The 25,182-nt window shown below is 38.5% G+C and overlaps 1 protein-coding gene across 1 annotated transcript in view; it reads right to left on the reverse strand.

Moving 5' to 3' along the window:
* The window catches only part of HSD17B12 (hydroxysteroid 17-beta dehydrogenase 12), a 132,453-nt gene that overhangs the window by 53,815 nt on the left and 53,456 nt on the right, over window positions 1–25,182 (reverse strand). Inside the window, exon 4 of the mRNA XM_037522431.2 lies at window positions 742–849. Coding sequence (XP_037378328.1) covers window positions 742–849 — 108 coding nt within the window. The remainder of the gene's footprint in view (window positions 1–741; window positions 850–25,182) is intronic.

Consider the following 25,182-nt stretch of genomic DNA (forward strand, 5'->3'; position numbering starts at 1 on the left):
TGCTACAGTACAGGTTCTGTAAGCGTTAGCTATGATTATTTTTATTTGACATGTAACCAACTAACTATCAAAAGCAAACTTGTGTGTGAATAAATATTCAATCAGAACTGTGTGGGGTTTTACGTGTTTAATTGGTTGTAACTATCTTATTTAGAAATTAAATATGAGACCATTTTTTTACAGTCTGAGGAAGAAAGGTTTCTAAAGAAAGGACAGGAAACATTTTTCTCTTTTTCTATATAAGGCACAGATATGCATACAAGCACATAAACAGTGTACTTGTGGTATCAAAATTTCATGGTGAGGAGGGAAGGTTATGGGGGAAAATGTCCCCAAAAAAGGCTTGGTGTCGGGGAGAGGATGTTGATAATGAACAAGAGGCCCAGAGATACTTTGCTAAGCTTACATTCCTCAACTGTAAAAAGAGGTCAGTGTCACCACCGTAAAGGAATACTACAAAATAACCCTATCTAAATATATAGAGATTAAGAGATCGGAAATAAATCAGGCAGGGAAAACAATCAGAAGTAGAATAGTTGTTAATACATAACGAAAAACAAAAAGAATCAAATGTCTATAGCTTAACGTCGTCTAATGTCAATCGTTATTAACAAGACAATTTCCTTCTCACTGGTCATTTTATCAAGTAAACAGCTAACACTCAAAAAGGAAATGTTCATTCATAGTGAAAATCAAACAATAAACGCAAGAAAAATCCATATGTATGGCAATGATACAAACCTAAAACACCAATTTGAAGGCCTGCCAAGCTTGTTTTAATTTTGTCATAAATATCTTCTGAGGTAAAGTCAACAGCAATGGTCTTTGTGTCCACCTTAAATTTTTCTCCTAGAGGGAAAAAACACAAATGGAGAGAAGGAAAATTAACACATGGCAATTAAAATGAAAGCCTTTGATGACATCCTTTCAAACTCCATTTTTTAACTCGATAGGAAATTTAAACCAGGATAATATGAAGCAATCCTGAGACCATCCAAGAAATGATAGTCTACATAATAGTTCTGCAATAAAACCTCTAACGTTGTCACAGAGCCAATGTTGAATGTTCCTTGACCAATTCTCCTTTCATAAATCAGTAATGACTACTTTTTAGGCTGTTAGGTACAAATAATAACACATGATTCATATCATAATGTTATATATTCTTTAAATATATCACTGGTTTTGTGATCCTATTTGCAAACTACTGCTTCATTAAGTTCTGGGAGAAGTCTTTAAATTGTAGAGTATTTAAGGTCTGATAAATTCATCAGATAAAAATAAAATGAATACAACCATACTGTAATTTAGAATTGCTTAATAGTTAATAGTCACTAGATTTAAAAATTGACCCAAAATACACAGTAATAAAGCTACAATGTGATACAAGACAGACCTGGGTGTTCTTCTTTGCACAGGACTATTAAGTTCCAAACAGAGCTATTGGAAATAACAGATTCTGAAATGAGTCTCTGTAGAAACAAAATTCATCTGAGGTAAAGTATAGTGTTTACTTCTGGCTTCACCGTGAGCACCTCCGAGAAGACGGCATGGATTCTGAGGTCACCAAGACGTAGGTACCAATTTCATTTCCACACTTACTTGCTAAACGACTTTGAGCAAGTCACATATCTTCTTTGAGCCTCAGCCCCGTCTTGTGAAAATGAAGGTAAGACTACCCAATTTATGTGAGGTTCAAGTGATAGCAACTGGCTTACAGGAGGCACCCCACACAGTCTCCCTTTTTGCCCCTCAACTAACCCCATTCTCACTTGACTTAGCCAAGGTCAGCAGCAAGTGAGGCATACTTCTCTGGCAATCCATGAGATATCAAAAGAATTAATTTAAAATCCAGCTTCCCTTCCAAAGATAAAATTTTCTTCAGTCAAAGTCAATGTCAGGTCATTACAGAGCATTAATCCACATAGGTTTCCACTCTTGAACTAAAAGGATTTATGTCTCAAACTAAAGATCTAGTTCACAAGAGATCTGATTCATAGTTAGACTCAATGAAAACTATTGCCCCTAACTAGGAATCTATGAATAAACTGAAGAGAATAATTGACCTAGAAGATTCCTTAACTGATGTTAACAGTATATTTACTATTCAATATAAATGACTTGATGGCTGAGAGCCCTACACACAAATCTTTTAAACCTTCAGGAATTCCACTTCTTCGGTTGTAAACAACCCTGCAGAGTTCTTGTGAGGTTCACAAGTCATCGCACATGAAAATGTATTTCGTAAAAGTGTAAATGTTTACACTAATGTTTTCTTTATCTACCAAGGTCTGCAAAGATGACTGCATTACATAAGTTGCTTTTTTCAAAATAGCGAGGCTACTATAGGTATTTCTGTGTGATTAACTTTCTTCTTGGCATCAGCTGCACATCTTTTTTCTAGTTAAACATACACATCTAACTCAACTTTTAAAAGTGAATTATTTATTACAGAATCATCTGTGAATCAATCATGATATATTAATTTTAATCACATCTTTAGTGTCCAAGTATTTCCCTGACTCAATTTATTTGCAATTAACCTTTGAACTACTATGTCGTATCTATTCCAAGATGCCCATTTTCCCCAATATGCTCATATTCCCAAGATGCACATTTCTATTCCCGTTTTTTCTTTGAAGTCAGAGTGCCTTACAATGAATGGCCTGCTGGAATGAGTTTTTCGTTCTTCATTCTTTTAAGCTACATCATTGTCTCATGATCAATGAATCTCAGATTTGAGGGAAGAAATCTAGAATCTTGCTGACATTCACCTTTCTCCTTAATGTCACAAAATAAACCAAGGACAGCTGTCTTATGCAAGATCCTCTGGTACTCAGTGCTTATAATATTCCATCACACCACTTCTGCCAAGAAGGCAGAAGATTTCCCATTCTAAAGTAAAACCTGAAGTTATTTATTCGGGATATAGTCATTTGCAGTCCAAAAAAAGCATCTCACTGGGGCCTCCCTGGTGGCGCAAGGCGTTAAGACGTAGCATATGAAGCTATCCTCAGCCACTGCAGCATGAGTTCAATCCCTGGCCAGGGAGCTACCCACATGGTGCAGCAGACCTCTCCTGCCTCGCCCGCTGCTCCCCTCAGCAGTGTACTTCAGTAGATCTCCCTGTTCTGTTCCCCACTCTGTCTCTGGTGAATCCTCACCACCACCCCCTGCACCTACAGCCTGTACCCCAGTTCTTGTGTGCATAAATAAATCTTTTTTTTTTTAAAGCATCTCCCTTGCTAAAGTGTCAGCTCTCTGAGGGCAGAGCCTCTGTCTGTTTTTTTTTTCCTCTCCCACTCCACTCTCAGAGACCAGCAGTACCAAGTCCACTATAGGAATTCAATAAACATGGTTTGCATGAATAAATCCACGAAGTGCATGCTGAGCAGTACCTACATGTCAGACTTCACCCTGAGGATGATGGCAGATACACTTATGCAGACCATATTTTGGTGAAGGAGATATGAGTGAACCAACTGTTGCTCTCTAATAAACATGAACAAAGCATGCAAAGGGAAAGCAACTCACTCTTGCCGAGTGGGATGTTAAACAGGTAATATATGCATTGAGTAGTCAAGTAGGGCTCTTGCATGCAGAGAAAGGGAAGAGTAGGCAAAGGCAAACTGTGGCGTATCCTGCAAGAACCACTGTGGATGGAGCACATGGTATACATGGAGAGGTGGAAAGAAAAACTTCTGTAGCAGGAAGCTAGTGGAGGTCGGATATGATCACGAGCAGCACTGGTCATGGAATTTGCAGGGCCCCATGTGAAAATGCAGGAGAGCCCATAGATAGAAAATCATTAAGTTTCCAGATGGCAGCAGCAGATATTGACCCAAGTACAGGCCCGGGTAAGCATGGGGTCCTGTCCACACAGCTATGGAAGCAGCCCTTGAAAAAGTTGACATTTCAGCCTCTGTGTCAGGAGTACTTAGCAGAAAGCTATTAAGCTAGGAAGTGACAAGATCACACTTGTTTTTTAGGAAGGAAATACTAGTGGCAGAGAAGAGGATGCACAGCCTGTTATAAAAAGTGACGGGGTGGCAGGGAAAGAACACAGCATCTGCTGCATTAATCCCAAGAGAGAGGCGGCCCGAAGGAGAGCAGCAATGAAGATGGGAGGCAGGCCAGCCGGGAGACTTTGAGGTTAAAAGTCTGAGGAGTTTTAAGGCCGATTAGACACCCAGCTTTAGGGAGAGCAGACACAATGGTTTTATCCATTGCTTTAGAAATCTGGCTAATAAATGATGCTATCTTAGAACTAAAACTGTCTTCATAGTTTCACAAATAAAGCAATGACTATGTCTCAGGATTATTTTTTAATCATATAAATGGTTTCTCTGCTACTTCTTAGTAAAAAGAGTTTTTTGTTTTTCTTTTTTCCCTTGAGGTAGATTGGCTAGAAAAATGACATTACTAGCACTGAGATTTGGACCAGGCTTGACCAATTTTCCATGCAGGATAACCATGAGCTAAAAGTCAAGCTGTAAATGCAAAAGAGATATTTTTGCAGCCCTCCATAATATTCATCCCTTCTTCTTTCAAAGAAAAAGATGGTTAAAATTAATTAGAAGTCAAATATCACACAGTACTCTGCTTCTAAAAAGTGCTGACTGAGCTACTTTTATTTTTTTTTTTTTTTAGAGTAACCTCTTTTCATTTTAACCTGTCACTTTGTTCTTATGAGAGTCCATTGGTTTTGTAAAATCTCAAAGGGGAAAAAAAACACTCATTTCAAGATTTGGGCTGCTCACTTTGTGAAAAGAGAAACTTAGCAGTTGTTTTTATTTCTTTAAACCAAAAAAAAAAAAACCCAAACCCAGTATCTCTTGAAAGAATCATAAAAGTTAACATTTCCGCTATTGAAATGCATATTTACTTTAGGCAATTAACACTTTAAGACCAATATAGTTCAACAACATTTTGCCAAGAGTAGAACCATCTTTCTGTTCCACACACCAAAAAAAACCCAAAAAACCTCTTCATTTAAATTGTTAACAGAGCATACTTTTCACATATTAACCAAAATAACAGCCTAAGTGGTTGCTACAGTCTCCTGTGCTCTTTGAACAAAGGATAAGAACTTGGTATAAATCATCCCAACTCTAGGATATGCTAAAAAACCTACAGGTTCCATGTGAAATGCATAGGGGTATAGTTAATAGGCTGCCAGACAAATAAATAGGAGTAATAATTATTATCCATTACTAAGCACAGGTTAAATGTCAAGCATTTGATTAAATTACATGTCATTTAATCTGCACAAGAATTTATAGAGATAATGTTGAAATTTGCCAGTGATGATTCTCAAAAACTTCAGTTTTCAATGTCAGAAAGGCTATCGTTCATATTTTTTTAATTTTTAAAATAATCTCAAGCAAGAAAAAGTTACAAATACTGTACAAGTCATTTTCTCCCCCTAAACCACGTGAGATTCAGTGGCTAACAAGAAGCCCATCACCCACACACACATAATTTAGTGTGGTGGTTCTCTTCCGTGTGCTCCATGACCAGAAGGGTTGCCAGGGATCAAAAAGCTAAGGCATTATTTGCCTTTTTTTAGTGTGTCCACACTTACACCAATGGCACTAAAGCAGTGGAGAGTAAAAGGGCTAGAACCTTGACATGAATCAAAACAGTAGCACCTAACTGTATTAAGTCACTGTATCTCTCAGCTACTTGCAGTAAAAAAGAAAAAAGTCAGTTTCATTAAGGCTGTCCCTTGATAATGCAGTAAACTCATTAATTATATTAAACCTTGAGTATGTGTCTTTTTAATATTCTCTGTGACAAAACGGGATATATGCGGAGAGCACTTGGTTCCATGCACCTGACACAGTGGCTGTCTCGAGGACAAGCGTTAGTGCAATGGAACCAGCACCTGAACTAGCTCCTTTCTATGTAGTGCCATGTTATTTGAATTAACAACTGACAGAAAAAACTATGCTTATTCAGATTCGGCAGACACACACTCAAAGCTGAATGAGTTAAGTTTGTCATTTCAAGAAAACAGTATTTGTTATCCATGATAAATTTTAAGTTAAAATCATAATTGTACTTAATACATGAGGCTGAAAGATTTTTTTTTTTATGAAATTGAGGGTGATATTAGTAATTGTGAATTTTTGGGTACTGTGTCAACATTTGTAGGATCTACATAACCCAGGAACCAATATCTTCCCATGACTACTGCATAAAGTTACAAAATTCTGGATAAAAGAAGTAGCAGGCATTCCTGTAACTTAGTACCAAAACTTCAATGATACAAAATTTCAACTTGTCCCCTTACTGGCTTTTTAAAAAATCAAAATCTTTTTTTTTTCTTCTTAGAAACAAATGATTTTTCTCATTAAGGTAACATTGTTTTACAATACCATGTATGATTCAGAAATATAGCACCCCACCCTCTTGTGGTGTGGGCTACCACACCACACTCACAACCAAGGTCTCCATCACCCACACTCCCTGTCTACCCACATCCTCTACCATAGTCCAATGTGTCCCCTCCTCACTTTCTTCTCTACCATCCCCATTCCCCTCTGGTAGCCTCAGTTTTACAGTCACACTTCTAAGGTTTGTTTTGGGTTTGGTCTGAACTGATACATGACAGTAACTGATTTCTTAAGGTAGTATCTCTGGTCTCCTCCACTATCAAGTTACTATTTTTACCTTTGCAGTTAACAACTACTTTGGTGTTTTGTGTAAAGATACTTTGAAACTGGGCCTCCTGGGTGGCGCAGCGGTTGAGAGCTGGGTTGCGAAGCTGCCTGCAGCCTCTCCAGTGCTGGTTCGATCCCCGGCTGCTCCCCGGCTACCGGAGGAGGGTCCCACATGGCGCGCAGACCTCTCCTGCCACCCGCTGCTCCCCTTAGCAGTGTACTTCGGTCCTTCTGCCTGCTCTGCTCTCCGCTCTGGCTCTGGTGAATTCTCTCACCCTCCCGTGCTTCTGACTGTACCCAGTGCTTGTATGTATAAATAAATAAATAAACCTTAAAAAAAAAAAAGGTCCATAAAATAAAAAAGATACTTTGAAACTATCCTATAGTCCATTCCTCATCAAAGTGTTCATTTATTCATTTATTTATCATTATTAGTATGGGCTCATAGTTCCCTGTTTCAGTCAAAAGATTGTGATTTATTTCTATCATTTTAATTTTAATGTTCAGTTTGTCCAGATTTGGTTAGTGGGAGAAAAGTTCCCTTTCAAGCTGGCTTCTGTATCTTTTTGACATGTTCCCATTAGTCTTTCAATACTTTCTTGCTCTCTGGTACAAGGAGATATTTCAGGCTCATCTTCTATTCTCCTGCCCTAGCCCTAGAAGTAGCATTTTTCCAAGCAGTCCTGGATTCTCTATTAGAAAACAGTATCTAGCAACCAAGAGCTGGATGCTGACTTGGCTGACTGTGATTGGGGTGCTGCTGCTCCCAGGAAAGACCAGAAGCTTTAACAACTCACCTATGCAGTATCACAGGCAGGCACAATACAAGTACACACTGGCTAGTGTCCCACAGAGGAATCAGCCGGCAGGTGAAAGACACCACCTGAGATGCTTTGGTAGAGGAGCCAAAGACGCAGCAAGTAAGCTGTAGGGTTCTGCTCCAGAGCTTGGGCCTTAAATGATCTCAGATAGTGAACACACAAATGTCTTTGATCTATAGTGCATAATAAAGGCTGATAAAATACTGTGCTTTAAGCCTAGGTTTAAAAAGGGATAGCTTTATTTATGGCCTTCACTTGGTGGATAAAAGTCTAGATAAATTTGAGTGTTGTAGGGGCAAACAAGCTCCTGGTTACTTATTGAGTTTCATGCTAACAATAAATAAGCAACTTCATACTTTGCCCAAAGCATTTCCAGAAAGTGTACCAAACAGTTACTGAAAAGTGGATCACATTTGCCCACAAAAACAATCTTATAATTGGAGTTTCTGTTACTAAAATGAATCATAGCTAAGCCCAATAACATAACACAAACACAAATATATAATACCAACAGCCTCTCCAATAATTTAAAATTAGGCTCCCAACTACTGATTGTCTTGGGGACCCAATATACTATAAAGTAAGTATATAGCATATAAAACTGTAACTATCATACCATAAATTTGGCCCTAAGACATATTAGTAAGCTTTACCTAATACACAATGAAACTGCCTTCTCAGAATTTAAGAAAAAGATTTGGACAGAACAGGCCTTGAAAAACACTTGAAGGTTGCATGAGCGATAATAACGAATTTCTCTGTAATACAGAGGCCGCGTCATCTCCCTTGCCTTTAGCTGCGTCCAAGAAATGCAGCAGCAGCTCATTATGTATTATTTAGAATGTAATTATCATGAAGGCAAAAGTGAGGGGCTTCCTCAGTACTTAAAAATAGATGAACTAAGATTGATACTAGAATGTAATACCCACACACACTGGAGGGATCAAAGTAGTTATCAGAAGAATCCCTGCACTCCCTAAAATTGGAGTGCAGTCTACGCATATATTCTGTATATGCACATTTTTTTTTTGCATAGATAAGCTTTTCATCATTCAGAGTCACAAAAAGGTCCATGACCTGCCAAGAGCATAAACATTTTGGTTTAACTACTCCCAAGAAATAAACACTGTCAATGTTTGGGCTATAATCCCCCAGACCTTTTTTTATATATACCTACATATATTATACACACACAGGATTGCTTCATGAGTTTAGTATTTGTGCATTAAGTGGGGTTTAAAAAAAGCAACAACAAAAGTAAAAGCAGACTCTCTCTAAATATGCTGTATTGTGGGCCTCCCAGGGGTTAAAGTCTCAGCGCTATCAAAGTATAGCCAGCCACTATGGACATGAGTTCAATGGACATGAGTTCAATCCCCAGCCAGGGAGCTAACCCACATAACGCAGCAGACTCTCCCGTCTCGCGCGCTGCTCCCCTCGGCAGTATATTTCAGTAGATCTGCCTGTTCTGCTTCCCCCTCTGTGTCTGGTGAATCCTCTCACCCTTTGCACCTCTGACCTACACCCCAGTTCTTGTATGTATAAATAAATAAAATAAATCTTTAAAAAGAATGACTTAAAAAAATATATATGCCCTACTGTGAACTGCCTTCTTTTTCACTAAAGATGACCTTCCAGATCAATACAAACAGATACAACATTATTAAGTACATAGATGAGTTGGGCCCTAATTTATTTCATCAGTCATTGAAAACACTGTATGCAGGCACAGGTCTGAGACTCACTGCACTGGAGCAGGGGAATATATGACAGCAAGCTAGAAGAAGAGAATCAAATCAGAAGTCAGCAGTGTGAAGTCAATGAATGCAGAGGAAGTTTCAGTCGGTCGCTAGGACCTTATTTAAGAGAGGGAGAAAAGGGGGTACAGAAAGGGACAGAGAGGGGCAGAGACAGACAGAGACAGAAAAAAACAATAACACTGGGGAAACTGAATGTTTATATTTACTATCACCAAAGCCAAAAGCAGACAGACCCAAAGGAGACAGGATTGCAACTAAAGTTGATGCCCTCATAGATACCTGCTTCTGGGACAGTACACCCTTCCCCCGCTATGCCAAAGACATTATAATAAGAGGGAAACCCCCACCACCACCACCACAGACACAGAGTATATAAAATAAATCATAACCCAAGGCTGAGCTACATGCAGTCTTGTTAAGGCTACCATGCTTAGGAAGAGTTGGGAAGATGCTGTAGCACAGGCCACAAAGGCCTGAAGTCATCAAGGAAAGGATTTGAGTAACAAATTGAAGAGCTGTTCTGAGTCAACCCATTCAAAAATATTTGTGGACTCTGCTCATCTATTTCACCCCCATAACTACAGCTAAGACAGGTGATAAATCACATGGTGCACTTCTGATCACCCAGAACAAGCAAGGTCTAGAAGGAATCTCGGCCCAAGAGTAAGATAAAAGCTTATGCTCCCTCTGCCCTACGTCTAAGGGGGTCTGGTAGCACAGTGTGATGAAGCTCTTCCTGCTCCAGGGAAGGCTCCCTGCCTCTACTTTCTGTCACTACTAAGAGGAGAACGGAACCCAGTTTTCTGTCTTGGACACACAGGACTTAGCCGCCCCCCCCACCCCCCCGTCAGTGCTCTCAGGTACAATCTTAAGACCCGATACAGGCCACCCTCCATCCACGGCAGCCTGCCAAACGCTCAGACTCCACAGCGGGCACCAAGGCTGAATATGTGCCTCCAACAGGTTAGAACTCTGTCATCCTGCTTCTCACGTACCTGTTCCTCTCTTCTCAAAGCATTCTTTTATAAAATCACAATAACATTTCAGTGTTTACCACATCCCAAGCACTGTGCTAAGAGTTTTAGGTAACTGATCTCATTTAAACTGCACACCGATCCAAGAGCACAAAGAACACAGATTCTCTCTTTGAAGATGGTAAAATAGAAGTGAAATTGCTTGCCCAGAGTCAGAGCTCTGGTAGAGACCAGATGGGGACCCCAGCACGGGGCAATGGGGAAGGCATCCTACACCCGTCCTGGCCGCACTATCTCTTGATGATGTCAGATGCTGCTTTCTTATCAGGAGAGGCTGGCAGCCTTGTGTTTAGATCCAAATTTTTGTGAGGAACAAAATGTTCAGTCTTAAAATCACATTTAACTCATAAATTTACTTCTGAAACTCGCAAGTATATGCATATCAGGAAACATAGCCTGCACACTTTGAGTTTGGCTAATCTTTTGTTGATGAAGTAATTCAAGTCTGGATAGTCTCATTAGGGCCTAACAGCATGTTCTCCAAATTCCCTTTGTAAGTCGATGCCTGGACATTCATTACCTCATTCAACACTTACTGAGAGCCCACTGTGGGTCAGAACCTGATAGGGGCACCTGGGATATTGACTGTAACCCACAATATGCCACTTAATCTTGGAGCTTAAAGTCTACTGGGAGGAGCAACAGGAAGAAACAGGTAAAAATAGAAAGTGTCAGATTTGTTAATAAATGCCATAGAGAAAACATAAAGCAAGGTGAGAGGGCTTTGCAGTGAAACACAACAATAATTCTTTAAAAATAGGAATATTTTTTCCAGCAAAGAAACTGCCTATTTCAAATTTCCTAAGCTGGTACAACGATCTGTTTAAAAACCCATGTCAACTCCTAGTGTGTACCAAATTCGTAATATCGCAGGTAATCAATAGATCAAATTAGATCAAATTGATTGCTGAATCCTCAGAAGTGAAATTTATGTACTTGTTTTTGCTATCCCTTTCAATTATGCCTATGCAAAAAAAGGTGTGCCTGAAATGTTTTCAGCGGATGTCACACAATGTAACCATATAACCTAAAACATAATGTATCTATCATTAACAAACTCCTTGTCTTTGTATATGTACTTTCCATCAAATTTTTATGAAGCTTAAGTGGTAGTTTTGAGGAAACCAATTTACAAATCCTACAAAGAACAAACCCAACCAACTTCTGGATGGTCACTAAACTGGTGTCTCAAAGCATCTCCTTCTACACCCTTTTTCCTTTGTAAGTTTCAATAATGACTACTGTCACTGTCATGAAAAGTGGCTTGAAAATAAGGGGCCTGTGTCTTTTTCCTCTCTTTGATCTTCTCTATTCCTCATTATCAAATAGCACCAGCAAACAAGAATTAAGACCTATGTAAGTACATCACATTTCATTGGGAAGTCACAAAAAGCACCTTCTTGGAGAGTTTTCTTTAAAAAAAAAAAAAAAAAAAAGCAGCAACAGAAGCAGCTTCTAAATATCTTCTTAGAAAGAGTAAGATAATACATATGAGATGATACCCTTAGCAGCCTCAATTACATGACTGTGCAACATATATTATATGTAAGGTCCATGTAATAAGGATATCATACATACAAGATGACAGCTTGCCCTTCGGGGAGTATGTGATGCAATATAGTATGGGGCAAAAGGACTCCATATCCATGCGGGGTCAGGAGAGAGCAGATCACCTACATCCCATTACCAATAGCTCCCATGTAATTAGAGACCTGAACCTTTAGTCGTCTCTCAAACATCCAAGTCAGCACAATGATTTTGTAAATGTCAATGAATTCCCGATTCTTAACGTGGCAGCCAATTAGGTTCAGAAATGAGAAACGAAGCAAGTTTTCTTTATCACTAGGTTCTGGAACCAGGATGATGAAAAACAGAAAGATGAACAAAATTCAGTAACTTTTGAGCATCCTGCCTGAAGGGCAAGCAATAATAGATAATGTGGAAGACATTTTGGAGATTGTCCTGGAACACAGCAGTTACATTTCTCATTTTGCCCCAAGAAAGCAATTAACTGAAATTTAAACATTCCCATACATTACGAAATTTCTCGATTATCCTGTTTCACCCTGACAACAACCTCTAAATAATACAGAGAAGAGACTATCAACTCACAGATGTGACAATACCTGCCCCATACAATGTACAATAGACAACCAGGAGTCTCAGGTAACAAAAATTCTCAGTGGAAGCCCCACAATGGTACCAGGGTCCCTAATTATTAACTCGAGGTCACAGCATCATACTCTGGTATTTATTAGAGTAATTTGGATAAAAACAATGTTTTTATTTCCCATTCCAAAATGGAACACTATTTTAAAAGGCATGGATTTCGGTCCATGTAAGAATCTTTTTTTTTTTTTTTTTAAAGAGGTACATAGGCAAATAATACTTTCCTTGTTCTAACTTTATTTTATTTATTTATTTGTTTGTTTGTTTGTTTGTTTGTTTATTTATTTATACAAGCACTGGGTACAGTCAGAAGCGCAAAAGGGTGAAATAATTCACCAGAGCCAGAGCAGGGAGCAGAGCAGGCAGAAAGACCCAAGTACACTGCTGAGGGGAGCAGCGGGGGATCGAACCGGCGCTGCAGAGGCTGCGGGCAGCTTTTCAACCCAGCGCTCAACCACTGCGCCACCGGGGAGGCCCCCAAGTAAGAATCTTAGTAAATCTTGGTTGGTGTCAAGGTGTTTATACAGGGCAAAGGTTCCCGGGTTCTTCAGACCTCACTACTCCCTCTTGTCTTACTTTGGCCCACTTGATTCATATTCATTACCTGCCCAATCACTTAAGTGACTTACACATTTCTAACCTAGAATCTACACTGAGCCCTTTCAGCCTACACCCAGTGTAAGACAGCATACAGTAAAATCTATTTTTTGAAAACATTAAATGTTAAACTTTTTTTTAAAAAAAGGGCAAAAAGCAAAAATATATTTTCCATGCCATTTCTTAAAAGTCAAGGGAAGATAAGTTAAGAAATCCAAAGACAAACATTTTGTAGGCAGTATATAACAACAAAAATCTGACATAAATTTATTCCTGCCAAGAGTATGAAAAAACTAATAACACGCTATGGATTTTGTATGAAAGGAGGTATTGACATAGGTTCATCAGTTGCAACAAACATACCACTCTGGGCAGGATTTTGATAGTAGAAAAGGTATGTGTATATGGGAAACCTCTATACCTTCTGCTCAATTTTGCTATGATCCTAAAACTGCTCTAAAATAAAGTCCATTTTTAAAACAGATAAACTACAAAATACCTTAAAGTTATAAAACCTGCATAAAACATTCGCTAAGAAATAGCTAAATATCCTCAAGATGGCTTGAAAGTTTATTACTCCCCCCCAAAACCATTCATAAGAACCTGACAACTTAAAGAAAACCCATTCACAAAAAGATCACCAACAGACCACATTCCCATGATGCTCTGTTCTATTCAAGAAAAAGCAACCATTCCCAGGGATTTATTTTCTATTCATGTAAGATCATGAGGCAGTACACAGGTGATTCTGCTTGCTTTTACAAATATATTAATATCCCTAGAAATCTGTGCAGCAGTACTTGATTTCCTTTCTCTACCATAGCAGCTGCATTGTATAAAAGTTCCCGAGGCTATGTTGCTATGTAAAATGATGATTTAAGTAACATTAAGCCCTTCTTGCAGAAATCATCCTGTAGTTGTGCCAGGAAAAAAATTCAATTAATGTTTTAGCACTACGCTTGAAAGGATGATGGAAAGACAGCAAAGCCGAAAAACAACGAAACTATTGTAATTCATGATTTAATTACAACGATACATGTTAACGGTTGTGAATACACATACCTGTTGTACAGTATTTTAAAGAAATTTTTAAGAGAAAACAAGGGCAGAGTGAAGGGAGGATCTTAAAATTGCTTATTTTCCATTTAATGCACTAATTTGTAGCATACTTAGTCTCCATCATCATTAACATTCTCTTAGAAATATAAGCCTCACTACTAACTACCCACCCACCACTGGGCATAATGCCAAATGAAGAAAAAACTGCCAGGTGAATCAACTTATAAAATCTTTGTAGGCTGAAAAACATTTTTTTGCAGGATGAAAATTTTTTAAGTAGCTAAATAAAAAGGGTAGATGTTTAGTTTTCAAAAACCAAACCTACACAAGTCTATGTGCATGTATGTATGTATACATATATATTACATTTAAAATCCACAATAAACGTACCATAAACAGTTAAGATACGAAAATAGTTGATCTTAGATCATTAGCTGCTTTTTTTTAATTTGCTTTGTTTTTTGGTTTTAAGGTGGCAGATCACAGAAAGAGTTATGGTCTCGATGCTGATTTCTAGTCAGCTACTGTATTGACAATATGCTCTTAAGAAATGCATTTGAATAGCTCCGATATGGAAACAACATAAATGTCCAAAAACAGATGACTGGGTCCAAAAAAATTGTGGTATATATACATATGGAACACTATTCACCAATCAAAATAAATAAATAAATAAATCATTTGCAGCAACATGGAAGGACCCAGAAGGGTTTATGCTCAGAGGAAATAAGTCAGAAAGAAAGAGAATAATATCTATGGTTTCACTTATAGGAGGAACACAAGGAAACCAAACAAGGGATCACACCAAAAAAAAAGACAAAACTAGCAGGCAAACTATAAGTTGGTGACATTCAGCTGGGAAATAGGAGAGGTATCAAAACAGGGGAAGGAAGAATGGCAGTGAATAAAGTTTTAAAGAGGCCATTTATCTTTGTAAACACAAAACAGGGGAGGGAAGAGCACAAGAGACTATGGTGACAGTTCACAGGTGTCTTGGCGGTGGGAATTTTATGGGGATTACACTTGAGAGGAGAATGAACAACAATGTAAATATATATAAATTTTAAAAAACGGGCCTCCCCTGGTGGTGCAGAGGTTGAGCACTGGGCTGCGAAGCTGCCCTCAGCCTCTGCAGTGCCTGTTCGATCCCCAGCCACAGGCAAGGATCCCAGATGGCGGGACAGACCTCTCCTGCCAAGCCCGAAGCTCCCCGCAGCAGTGTATTTCGTCAGTCTGCCTGTTCTGTTCCCCGCTCTGGTGAATTCTCTCGCACTCCCGTGCTTCTGACTGTACCCAGTGCTTATATAAATACATAAATAAATCTTTTTAAAAATTAATTTTAAAAAATGCATAAAATGCATTTGGTATCTCTATACCCAAAACCCAGAAAGAAACAGAAATGCCTTATGTGTAACAGAGACTACCAGGATGTCTCAAAAATGAATCCACTTGTAGGTATAACCCTGACTGAAATGCACACATGCTCCAGAGACACCTGGCACCACTGATAACAGCTCAAAGTGGAAACAATCCAAATGTCCATAAACAATGGAACAGACAATGAAGTGTGGTTGTAGGGAAAATAAAAGGTATCAGGCTTTTCTGCCCTCCTGCCATTAAGATTGATGATGGATCTGTGGTCCTGAATGTATACCTGATGGCAGACACCTGGAGTAGGGTGTGGGCATGCACAGGTAGGTACACCTGGGCTGAGAGACTGGGCTTACAAGGGCTGCCGTCACGGACACCAGCAGAGAGCATGGAAAGAGTGAAAGAGAGCTTCCAGCGGAACAACAGAGAGAAAGGAGCAGAGAAGTAAAGGCCATGAGAAAATGCGAGAGAACCCAGAAAGTGTGATGACTTGCTGAGGGCTGCCTGCTGTGTGCCTGGTATATCCTAATAAAAGCTTGCAAAAGCCACCAAGGGCTCCAGGACTCCTTCTTTACCCCGTCTGCTCCGGACACAGAGATCCTGCACTGTGGCCTTCCCGCCTCTACAGTGGTCTATTCATAAAGGGATGAAACTAAAACTATAGCTACAGGTGAAAATATAGATGATGCTCCTAAACATAATGCTGAGTTGAAGAAGCCAAAAAGCAAATGAAAATATACTGGATTGTGTAGTGTATGTAAAAACCAAAGAAGTCAAAGTTAAATGATATCATTAGAAATTAAGACACTGTGAGGCCTGCCCTGGTGGCGCAGCGGTTGAGCGCTGGGCTGTGAAGCTGCTCGCAGCCTCTGCATCGCCGGTTCGATCCCCAGCCACCGGTGAGGGTCCCACATGGTGAGAGAGACCTCTCACCACTGCTCCCCTCAGCAATGTATTTCGTTGGCCTGCCTGTTCTGTTCCCCGCTCTAGCTCTGGTGAAGTCTCTCACCCTCCCGCGCTTCCAACTGTATCCAGTACTTGTATAAATAAATAAACAAATAAATCTTTAAAAAAGAAATTAAGACAGTGTGAATTCTGAGAACAAAAGGAGTAACTGGGAAGGAGCATGTGACTCCAACTTTGTGATCACTCATTAATTTGTGCATGCATCACTCACCATCATTTACATGCACTTGCTTTCATTTGCAAGTCCCAACAGGAAGTGGCCTACGCCTATACTTCCAGACAGGAAGTCTCTGCTTTACCATTCCAAGGAAAATGTACCCTGCCAGGCAGCAGCACCACTAAGAAGTGCTGCAGCCCAACCAATGAGAAGCTGTCACCCCCCCCCCCCAAATTATCCCCCCTCTCAATGGACTTAAATTTAGAAAGCCTCTCCTTTACATAAGCCTCTCCTTTTGCTGGACCTGCCTATGGTCCACCATAGCATGCATTTTCCACATTCCACATGCAATTCTTCTGGTTATCCCTGTATAAACTCATTTTCTCTAGTAAAATAACTGGCTGTTTATTTTTAAATCTGGCACTGACCTTAGGAATGTTGGCCCAGGTTTACAGATCATTTGGATTTTCAGAAGACATACTTTATGTGATTAAGTGACGTGATGATTTTTAAAACAAAAGGTGGACCAAACAAAACCTGTGTAAAGGGTACTGGCTGTTTGAGATTATCAGAAAAGATTTCCAGGGAGAACAGGTCCTTGCAGGACCCGGAAGAGGTTGGCTTTCAGAGATGACATTTCTTCCTCTGAGGAGGTTGAAAAGCTAGGCATATAAAGACACCCGCTGAGCAAAACAGGTCCTTCTTAAGATGGGAACAATAAGGAATAGCAGACAAAGTGTGAGGAAACATACAGCAGTCATTTTATCAACAGCACAGGAAACTGCTGAAGGCAGAGTTGCCATCACTGAGACAGTAGGCAGGCTGGAGCTCACTCCTGAGGTGCCCCCTGCCGTGCTGACATCCAATATCCAGCCACACAAACTACCAATAAACACACACAAAGGATGAATAGAGGCTTTTGAGAATTAGACAGTGACACTGCATCCTCCATGCAACTTGGAAATGGGAGTCAAAAGCACTGATTAATTGATTCAAGATTGGGAAAGAAGGCACATATTTGAGGCACCTCTGGATTCTAAATTTAACCATAAAGGTTGGTTGGGGGTGAATAAGAAACATAAGAGGAGTGAAAGGAGACCCAAATCTGCAATTAGATCACCTGCAACTGAGGATCAGCTCTATTGCCTCCTGTATAATGCTGGGTAACCTTGTCAGGTTGTCCTCGTAATTGTTCTAAGGATCAACCATGGATGGGTATCCATTACTTATTTAGGAAATATCACCAATGTTACTGGAAGATTATTTCTTTTTAATCAAAGCTTGTTTTAGTATAAAAACAAACAGTTTCATTTAGTTATGTTAGGGTCTTACTAATCCAAAGTTATCCTTAAATACACAGATATGAGCTGTGTCTTAAAAAATGAAAAGAAACAAAGAAATCCATTTTAACCAGAATGCTCACCATGTCCTTTAATTTTTTTATTTATTTTTATTTAAATTTTATTTTTATATTCCCCATACAATTACAACCCCCTTATTTTGACCCCAATCCCTCCTTTCCCTGCCCCCCCACCCCCCCCACAGAGTGTCTCTGGTTCATAGTTGTTTGTTAATTTTGATATTTTCTTTCTTATAGTTATTCTTTTTCCTGGTTCCTTATTTAAGTTTTCTAGATTCCTGCTATGAGTGAGACCATCGGTATTTTTCTTTTTCTTTCTTCACCATGTCCTTTAAATAACCCAATGCTAATAACTGAAATAGGCAACTGCATTCAAACACAATCATGTTACAAATTGAGTTCCGTTTGTGTTTTATTTCCTTGTCATTCTGACAATATGTTTTGGGGGTGTACCTCCCCAAAAGTTAACATTCAGTTACCCAACTACAATATTTAAAGTACGTTTAAAGTATGGGGGTGACAGAGTAGAGAAATGGAGAAGCCAAAGATTGGAACTCTGTCTGCCATTAACTAGGTAAGACTTTGTTTCTCAGACTTCGTTTCCAATTATAAAAAGAGGGTTTTAATCGATTAGTAGTTCCTAAACAGGGATGCCTTTTAAAACTCTTTGGAGTATATCTTCCCAAACCACGCATGCCTAAACATGATTCTAATTGTCCCACAAAAAATATATTTAAATTGTAGCTTAATATTTTTATCAGTTATTAAAGAGTGATTGTAGTTTAAATTTTATGCAACTCTAATCAGAATGGAAGCACAATAAAAGCTAATTCTGTATCAATATTTGTTTGATTACTTGTAGTCCATTGTCATAAATGTTAATTCTACTAGGTTTTTTTTTTTTAAGCAGCAAAGGAATAACACAATGCAAAAAGCAAAATTTATTAAATTTCCTGTTGGTTTTAATGGGCACATTTCTTCTCTGATTCTAGTGTTGAACACAGCACTAAGCATTTTAATATAGTTGATGTGTAGTTATTTAAAGATTAGCATTTAACATAATTTATGCATTTAATAAAAAGTGGTAGAATAAGATTATCAAAACAATGGGTAATTGACAAGAAAATATTTCACTTGATGGAATAATCAAGTTAAAATGAAACTTTTCCATCAAATTTTCAAAGTACCTTCTCACCATGATGAAAAAGGAAGTAATCCCCATATAAAACTATTGAACTTTATAAATATTTCAAAGAATATGCCTTTCCACAAATTCTTTTAACTGAAGACTGTACCCCAAATTACAATTATCCACTTAGAACTAACAATTTAAAAGTGGGAGGAGAAACACCAATCATTTACCTAAAAGGGACTCATTTCAGAACACCTTGGTCCTACATTTCCCCTATCAAGAAAAGCTTTTTTTATACAAAAGTCACTGAACCATCAATAATCCAATTGGAAAGACCACTCACTGTTTTAAAGAAACCATACAAACATAAGCAAATATTTTAATTAAGAGGTATAGCTAGTGTCTGGCCATGGTGCAGTACACTCCCACATGCCTCATGCCAGCTGTAGAACAGCAACATTCAAGCAGCTGCCTTAATTGGAGATGCAGACCAACACATGCTAATTTAACTAGGCCAACTAATTGGTAGGTATGCTAGATTTCTAACAAAATATCCACCCATATTGCAGATGTTGTTCTCTATCAGAGTAAAGGATTGGTTACAAACAGTAATGAAGTTGAAACAAGCTACCCTTGCTGAAATTGTCTAGTTGGACAGTTTTACAACAGGATCTCACATTAGCCTAGAAAACTACTTTACCAAAATTGGAACATAAGCTAAATTTCAAAACTATTTTTCTGCTCAACTCTCCGTCATCAAAATGATACTTGCTAAGTGGGCAAATCCCTCTTAACCATACCAGGCACAGTGTAAACATTTACAAAAGGATTTCCTATTCTTTCTTTAAAGTCTAACGCAGACCAGATATTTATAGATGTGTGCAAAGATAGTAATTATACTTAACAAGGAAGTCTATAAAAAAATAAACAAGTAAATAAATAGGAAAGAGGAAGGGGGGCTTTCTGCATTCACCATGATGGTATCAGACAAGATTTATTCATTCACCTTAAGCTAAAAACACTGGACAAAACATATGAAACAATAGTTTTCAGACACTGGATAACAAATAGTGAGGACAGCAATATCTAAGAGGAGGGAAACAAATGAGGTAAGCCTTGCAGTTAACCTGGCCTAATGCCCAGAGATTTTTTTTAGACCAGGATAAATAGAGAATAATTCAAATACAGACCATTTGGGGAAGCCAGAGTCCTTAGACTTAGCAGGTGGTACAGAGAGAATGAACAAAAACTAAAGCAAAGAAAACAAAGAGAGATAGATAGAGATGTGTAGTGGAGGGGATGAGGACACAACACGCTATATACTTTATGTCTAAGAAAGCAGATGGTGAACATTTTAAGAACATTTAAACCATAAAAATAACCTAAATTTTATATAGAGAGGGAAAAAATACATCTGGATATGTGTGTGTGTGTGTATAAACATTAACAGTGGATTAAATACTATAGAGAAAAAAAGGTAATGGTTAAGAAGGCACAGCAATCAATAAACACTATATAAAATGAAACATACAAAGAGAGTGAATAGAGAAAATAAAAAAAAAACACAACATTACTGAGTTGAGAGACTCCTTCAATCAGCTTAACATATGTATGTATAACTAGAAGCTGAGAAAAAAAGGTGAAGGATAGAAAAAATATTCGATGCAAACAAACTCGAAGCAGGAGAAACATGAAGAAAATACGACCAGGGACAAAATTGCGAAAACCAGTGATAGAGAAAAATCTTAAATGTATAGAGATAAAAAAGTACATTATGTACTGTGATAAGATGAGGATGACACTGAACAAGTTAGAAACACTGAACAAGTCAGAAGTCAGTGAAACAAAGTAGTGACAGTGTTGAGAAGAAAACAAGAACCTGTCAACCTAAAATTTTATACCCAGAGAAAACACGTTTCAAAAATAAAGGTTTACTTTTGGACATCAAAAAAGTTCATCACCAGTAGACCAGCACTATAAGAGATGGTAAAGAATGTCTTTAAGGGCCTCCCCGGTGGCGCAGCGGTGGAGCGCTGGGTTGCGAAGCTGCCCGCGGCCTCTGCAGCGCCGGTTCGATCCCCGGCTGCTCCCCGGCCACCGGAGGAGGGTCCCACATGGCGCGCAGACCTCTCCTGCCGCCCGCTGCTCCCCTCAGCAGTGTACTTCGGTCCTTCTGCCTGCTCTGCTCCCCGCTCTGGCTCTGGTGAATTCTCTCACCCTCCCGCGCTTCTGACTGTACCCAGTGCATGTATAAACAAAACAAACAAACAAGCAAACAAACAAATAAAGAAAAACATGCCTCTATAAAAAAAAAAAAAAAAAAAAAAGAATGTCTTTAAGACAGAGCAAAACAAAAGATTCCTGGTTGAAATTTGTATTTATAGAAAGGAATGAAGAGCATCAGAAATGGCATTACATGTAAATATAAAAGACTTTTAAATATCTCACTAAAATATAATCGATTGTGGAAGGCAAAATAATGTTATACAGTTCATAGCATAAATGGAAAATGAAAGTACAGTGTTGTCAGATACTAATGCTGTACATGAGGTAGTAGACTGGGACAAGTTAAAGACATATGCTGCAAAATCTAAAGTGGCAAAGAAAAAAGAAGGCAGAAATGATCAAAATGGATTTTTTAAAAAAAGAGATTAAACCCATGCTGTTGACAAGATACCCACTTTAAATATAAAGGACACATAGATTAAAGATAAAGAAAAAGAAGATATACCATGCTAACAATAATTTTAGAAAGCTGGGACAGAGCCATATAAAGATTATCACCAAGAATAAAGAGCATTTCATAATGATAAAGGGATAAATGAATTCATCAAGAGGACATAGCACTCCTGAATGTTAATATGCCTAGTAGAAAAGAATTAAGGAATCAAAACAGACAAATCCATAATTACAATTAGATTTTTCCTCTCTTAGTATAACTGATAAGAGCAAGGAGACAGGAAATCTATGAAGATACAGAAGACATGAATAATACTCGTAACCAACTCTGTTTTAAAGGACCCCTGTTCAGAATGGCTTATCAAGACTAGTAAGTGCTCACTTAAATATAAGAAGAGAAAATTTAAGAATTACCAGATAAGGACAAAAATAATGCTTAAATGTGTTGTGAATTTTAGAAAAATCAATCTTTCATTCTCAAGCAATGAAAGTTAAAGAATTCAAACAGATATTTGACCAGCCACAGAGTTATTTAAAAATGCATTAATACAAGCATTCTAGATTGTTAAATAACTAGTAAGTAAACAGTTATATAAGAATCTAAATTGTGGGCCTCCCTTGGTGGCATAGCGGTTGAGCGCGGAGCTTCGAAGCTGCCTGCGGCCTTTGCAGCGCCGGTTCGATCCCCGGCCGCCAGCGAGGGTCCCACATGGCATGCAGACCTCTCCTGCTGTGCCTGCTACTCCCCTCAGCAGTTTTTTCATCAGTCTGCCTGTTCTGTTCCCTGCTCTGGCTCTGGTGAATTCTCTCATCCTCCCACGCTTCTGACTGTACCCAGTGCTTGTATAAATAAATAAATATTTTTTTTTTTTGGCAAAAAAAGATTCATTAACTTACTTAAAAAAAAAAAGCATCTAGGGCCTCCCCAGTGGCGCAGCGGTTGAGCGCTGGGTTGCGAAGCTGCCTGTGGCCTCTGCGGCGCTGGTTCGATCCCCAGCTGCTCCCTGGCCACCAGAGGAGGGTCCCACATGGCGCGCAGACCTCTCCTGCCGCCCGCTGCTCCCCTTAGCAGTGTACTTCGGTCCTTCTGCCTGCTCTGCTCCCCACTCTGGCTCTGGTGAATTCTCTCACCCTCCCGCGCTTCTGACTATACCCAGTGCATGTATAAACAAAACAAACAAACAAACAAATAAATAAATAAATAAATAAAAACATGCCTCTATAAAAAAAAAAAAGCATCTAAATTGTGCAGAGTCCTAGTTAAGCTTAATCCTCCCCAAATTAGATATAAATCCTTGCCTAATTATCAAATAAGGTTTGGTAATTATAATTAAAAAAACCACACATCTTCTTTCTGATCATATCACTATATGAAATATAAAGCTATTGTAATGTTTCTTTCTTTGACTTTTAAATGTTCTACATAGGTTTTGCCAGGCAGATATATTATCTCTGCTTCCACAAACCATTTAAAGTTGCAGGAACTAATGTCTTTATGAAAGGACTGGCCCTTCTAAACTTCATACAATGTGTAAATCATTTGATCTTAATTACACAACCATCCTCTGTGTAAAAGCTTTTAAATGTCATCCCTCTGACAAATGTGATATCAGAAATGATAGTGTGTTCTGTAATGTTCGCATAAATATAATTTCTGTGATTGTTAATTGACTTTAAGATACTATACTACTGTTACAGTGAGTTAAGTAATGAGGAATCGGTTACCTGCACTATACCTCTATACTAAAATTATTAAAGATAACTCCAATTAGGATGGCAAATTCAGTGTGGTATATGCATTATCATATAAAGAAATAACACACAAAATTAACATTTTTACCTACAAGAGAAAGAATTAGCTTGTCTAAATATATGTACAAATGGGTATGTAAAATATATTAAAATCAACAACATAGAAAGCTTTCGAATTAAAGACTATGAAACCAGTTGTTGAGAAGAAACTTGATCTTTGAGAATATAGCCTTCTCTTAACTAGAAAAGTATAAAAAATTATTCTGTGCCTTCAATACCCAGCCTGTACAGCAAAGGTTCCTTATCTCCCCAGCACACCCTCACTTCCTAACAACCTGTTTGTTAACTTTTTGAGCATTTATGATCATTTTTGTCATGCCCTTGAATAATTTTTTAATGAAAGTTTTCCATTTCTGAAAAAGATACATTTCCTACAAATTATTGTTTCTTGCAGCTGTGCTTTACTTCAGTTACTAGTACTCTAAACCACGACTATAATAATCATTTCTTGTCTTGAGGACCTATAACTTATGCTTACATTTAGTTGTAATCACTGGTCTCTTAGAAATGCTTTATGACAGTGTCTTCACAAATTTGAGCCTCAGAATAATGAACTTGTTAAAAGAGATTTCTCACTCAAGCTATCTTTTGTATTTCTCAGACAGCCACTGGGTAGTGCTGTTGAGCAAGGAGGCTATTCAGAAGAACTAGATGCCTAGTACAATCTTTCTATCTTTAATTAGCTCACCTCTCTTCCGAGTGCTGCCCTATTTATCAAGTCCCAAATATGGGAAAAGACAATGATATAACTGATAATGAATATGGTTCAATACTTACATACTTTTCAGGATGAAAAGAAACATATCAATGACCCTATGTAAAGACTGGCACAACTATGAGCAAAATGATTTCTAAGACTGTTTTTAAGTATAAAACACCTCTGCTAATTGGTGCCACTTTTAAAGCACACTTTATAGAAGCCCCTAGAGATTAATCAATGCCATTAGTGTCCATCATAAGGCTTGTGCCCTCAAGATAATCATTGACTAAATCATTAGCTAGCTCTGTGTTATACCCCAATAGGGGATTCCATTCTGACAGTGTTAATTACTGTAATAAATTAACCAGAGACCATCCATTTCTTTTTAACAGGTGGTTCACATTTTTCCTTCAAATTTGCCAAAAGGCCCCAGTCATAAATTGGAGATCAGGAAATTAAGTCTTTAGGAAAAAATAGGCAAAGAAGTAAAGCCTTGGTAAAGGCTGAACTCTTGACTATTATTGACGCAGCAAAGAATCAATTCATGCGTTAGGCTTCCTTCTAGTGAACCCCACCACCACCACAAGCAGAATACCAGACAGGCTCTAACAGGAAACTGGTCAGTATTTGCATTCTTTTATTTAACAAGCAAACACTTCGTAAAAGCATGCTATTCACCCAAGAAAAGATAAAACAAGAATTAGGGCCTCCCTGGTGGTGCAAGTGGTTAAGCTATCCGCTATCCACAGCCACTGCAGCACAAGTTCGATCCCCAGCTGGGGAGCTGACCCACAAGGCACAGCAGATCTCTCCTGTCTCGCCCACTGCTCCCCTCAGCAGTGTATTTCAGTAGATCTGCCTGTTCTGCTCCTCTCTCTGACTCTGGTGAACTCTCTCGCC

Source organism: Talpa occidentalis, unplaced genomic scaffold (genome assembly GCF_014898055.3).
Source record: "Talpa occidentalis isolate TD23 unplaced genomic scaffold, MPIMG_talOcc4v2.1 talOcc4.3, whole genome shotgun sequence".
Taxonomy (NCBI): Eukaryota; Metazoa; Chordata; class Mammalia; order Eulipotyphla; family Talpidae; genus Talpa; species Talpa occidentalis.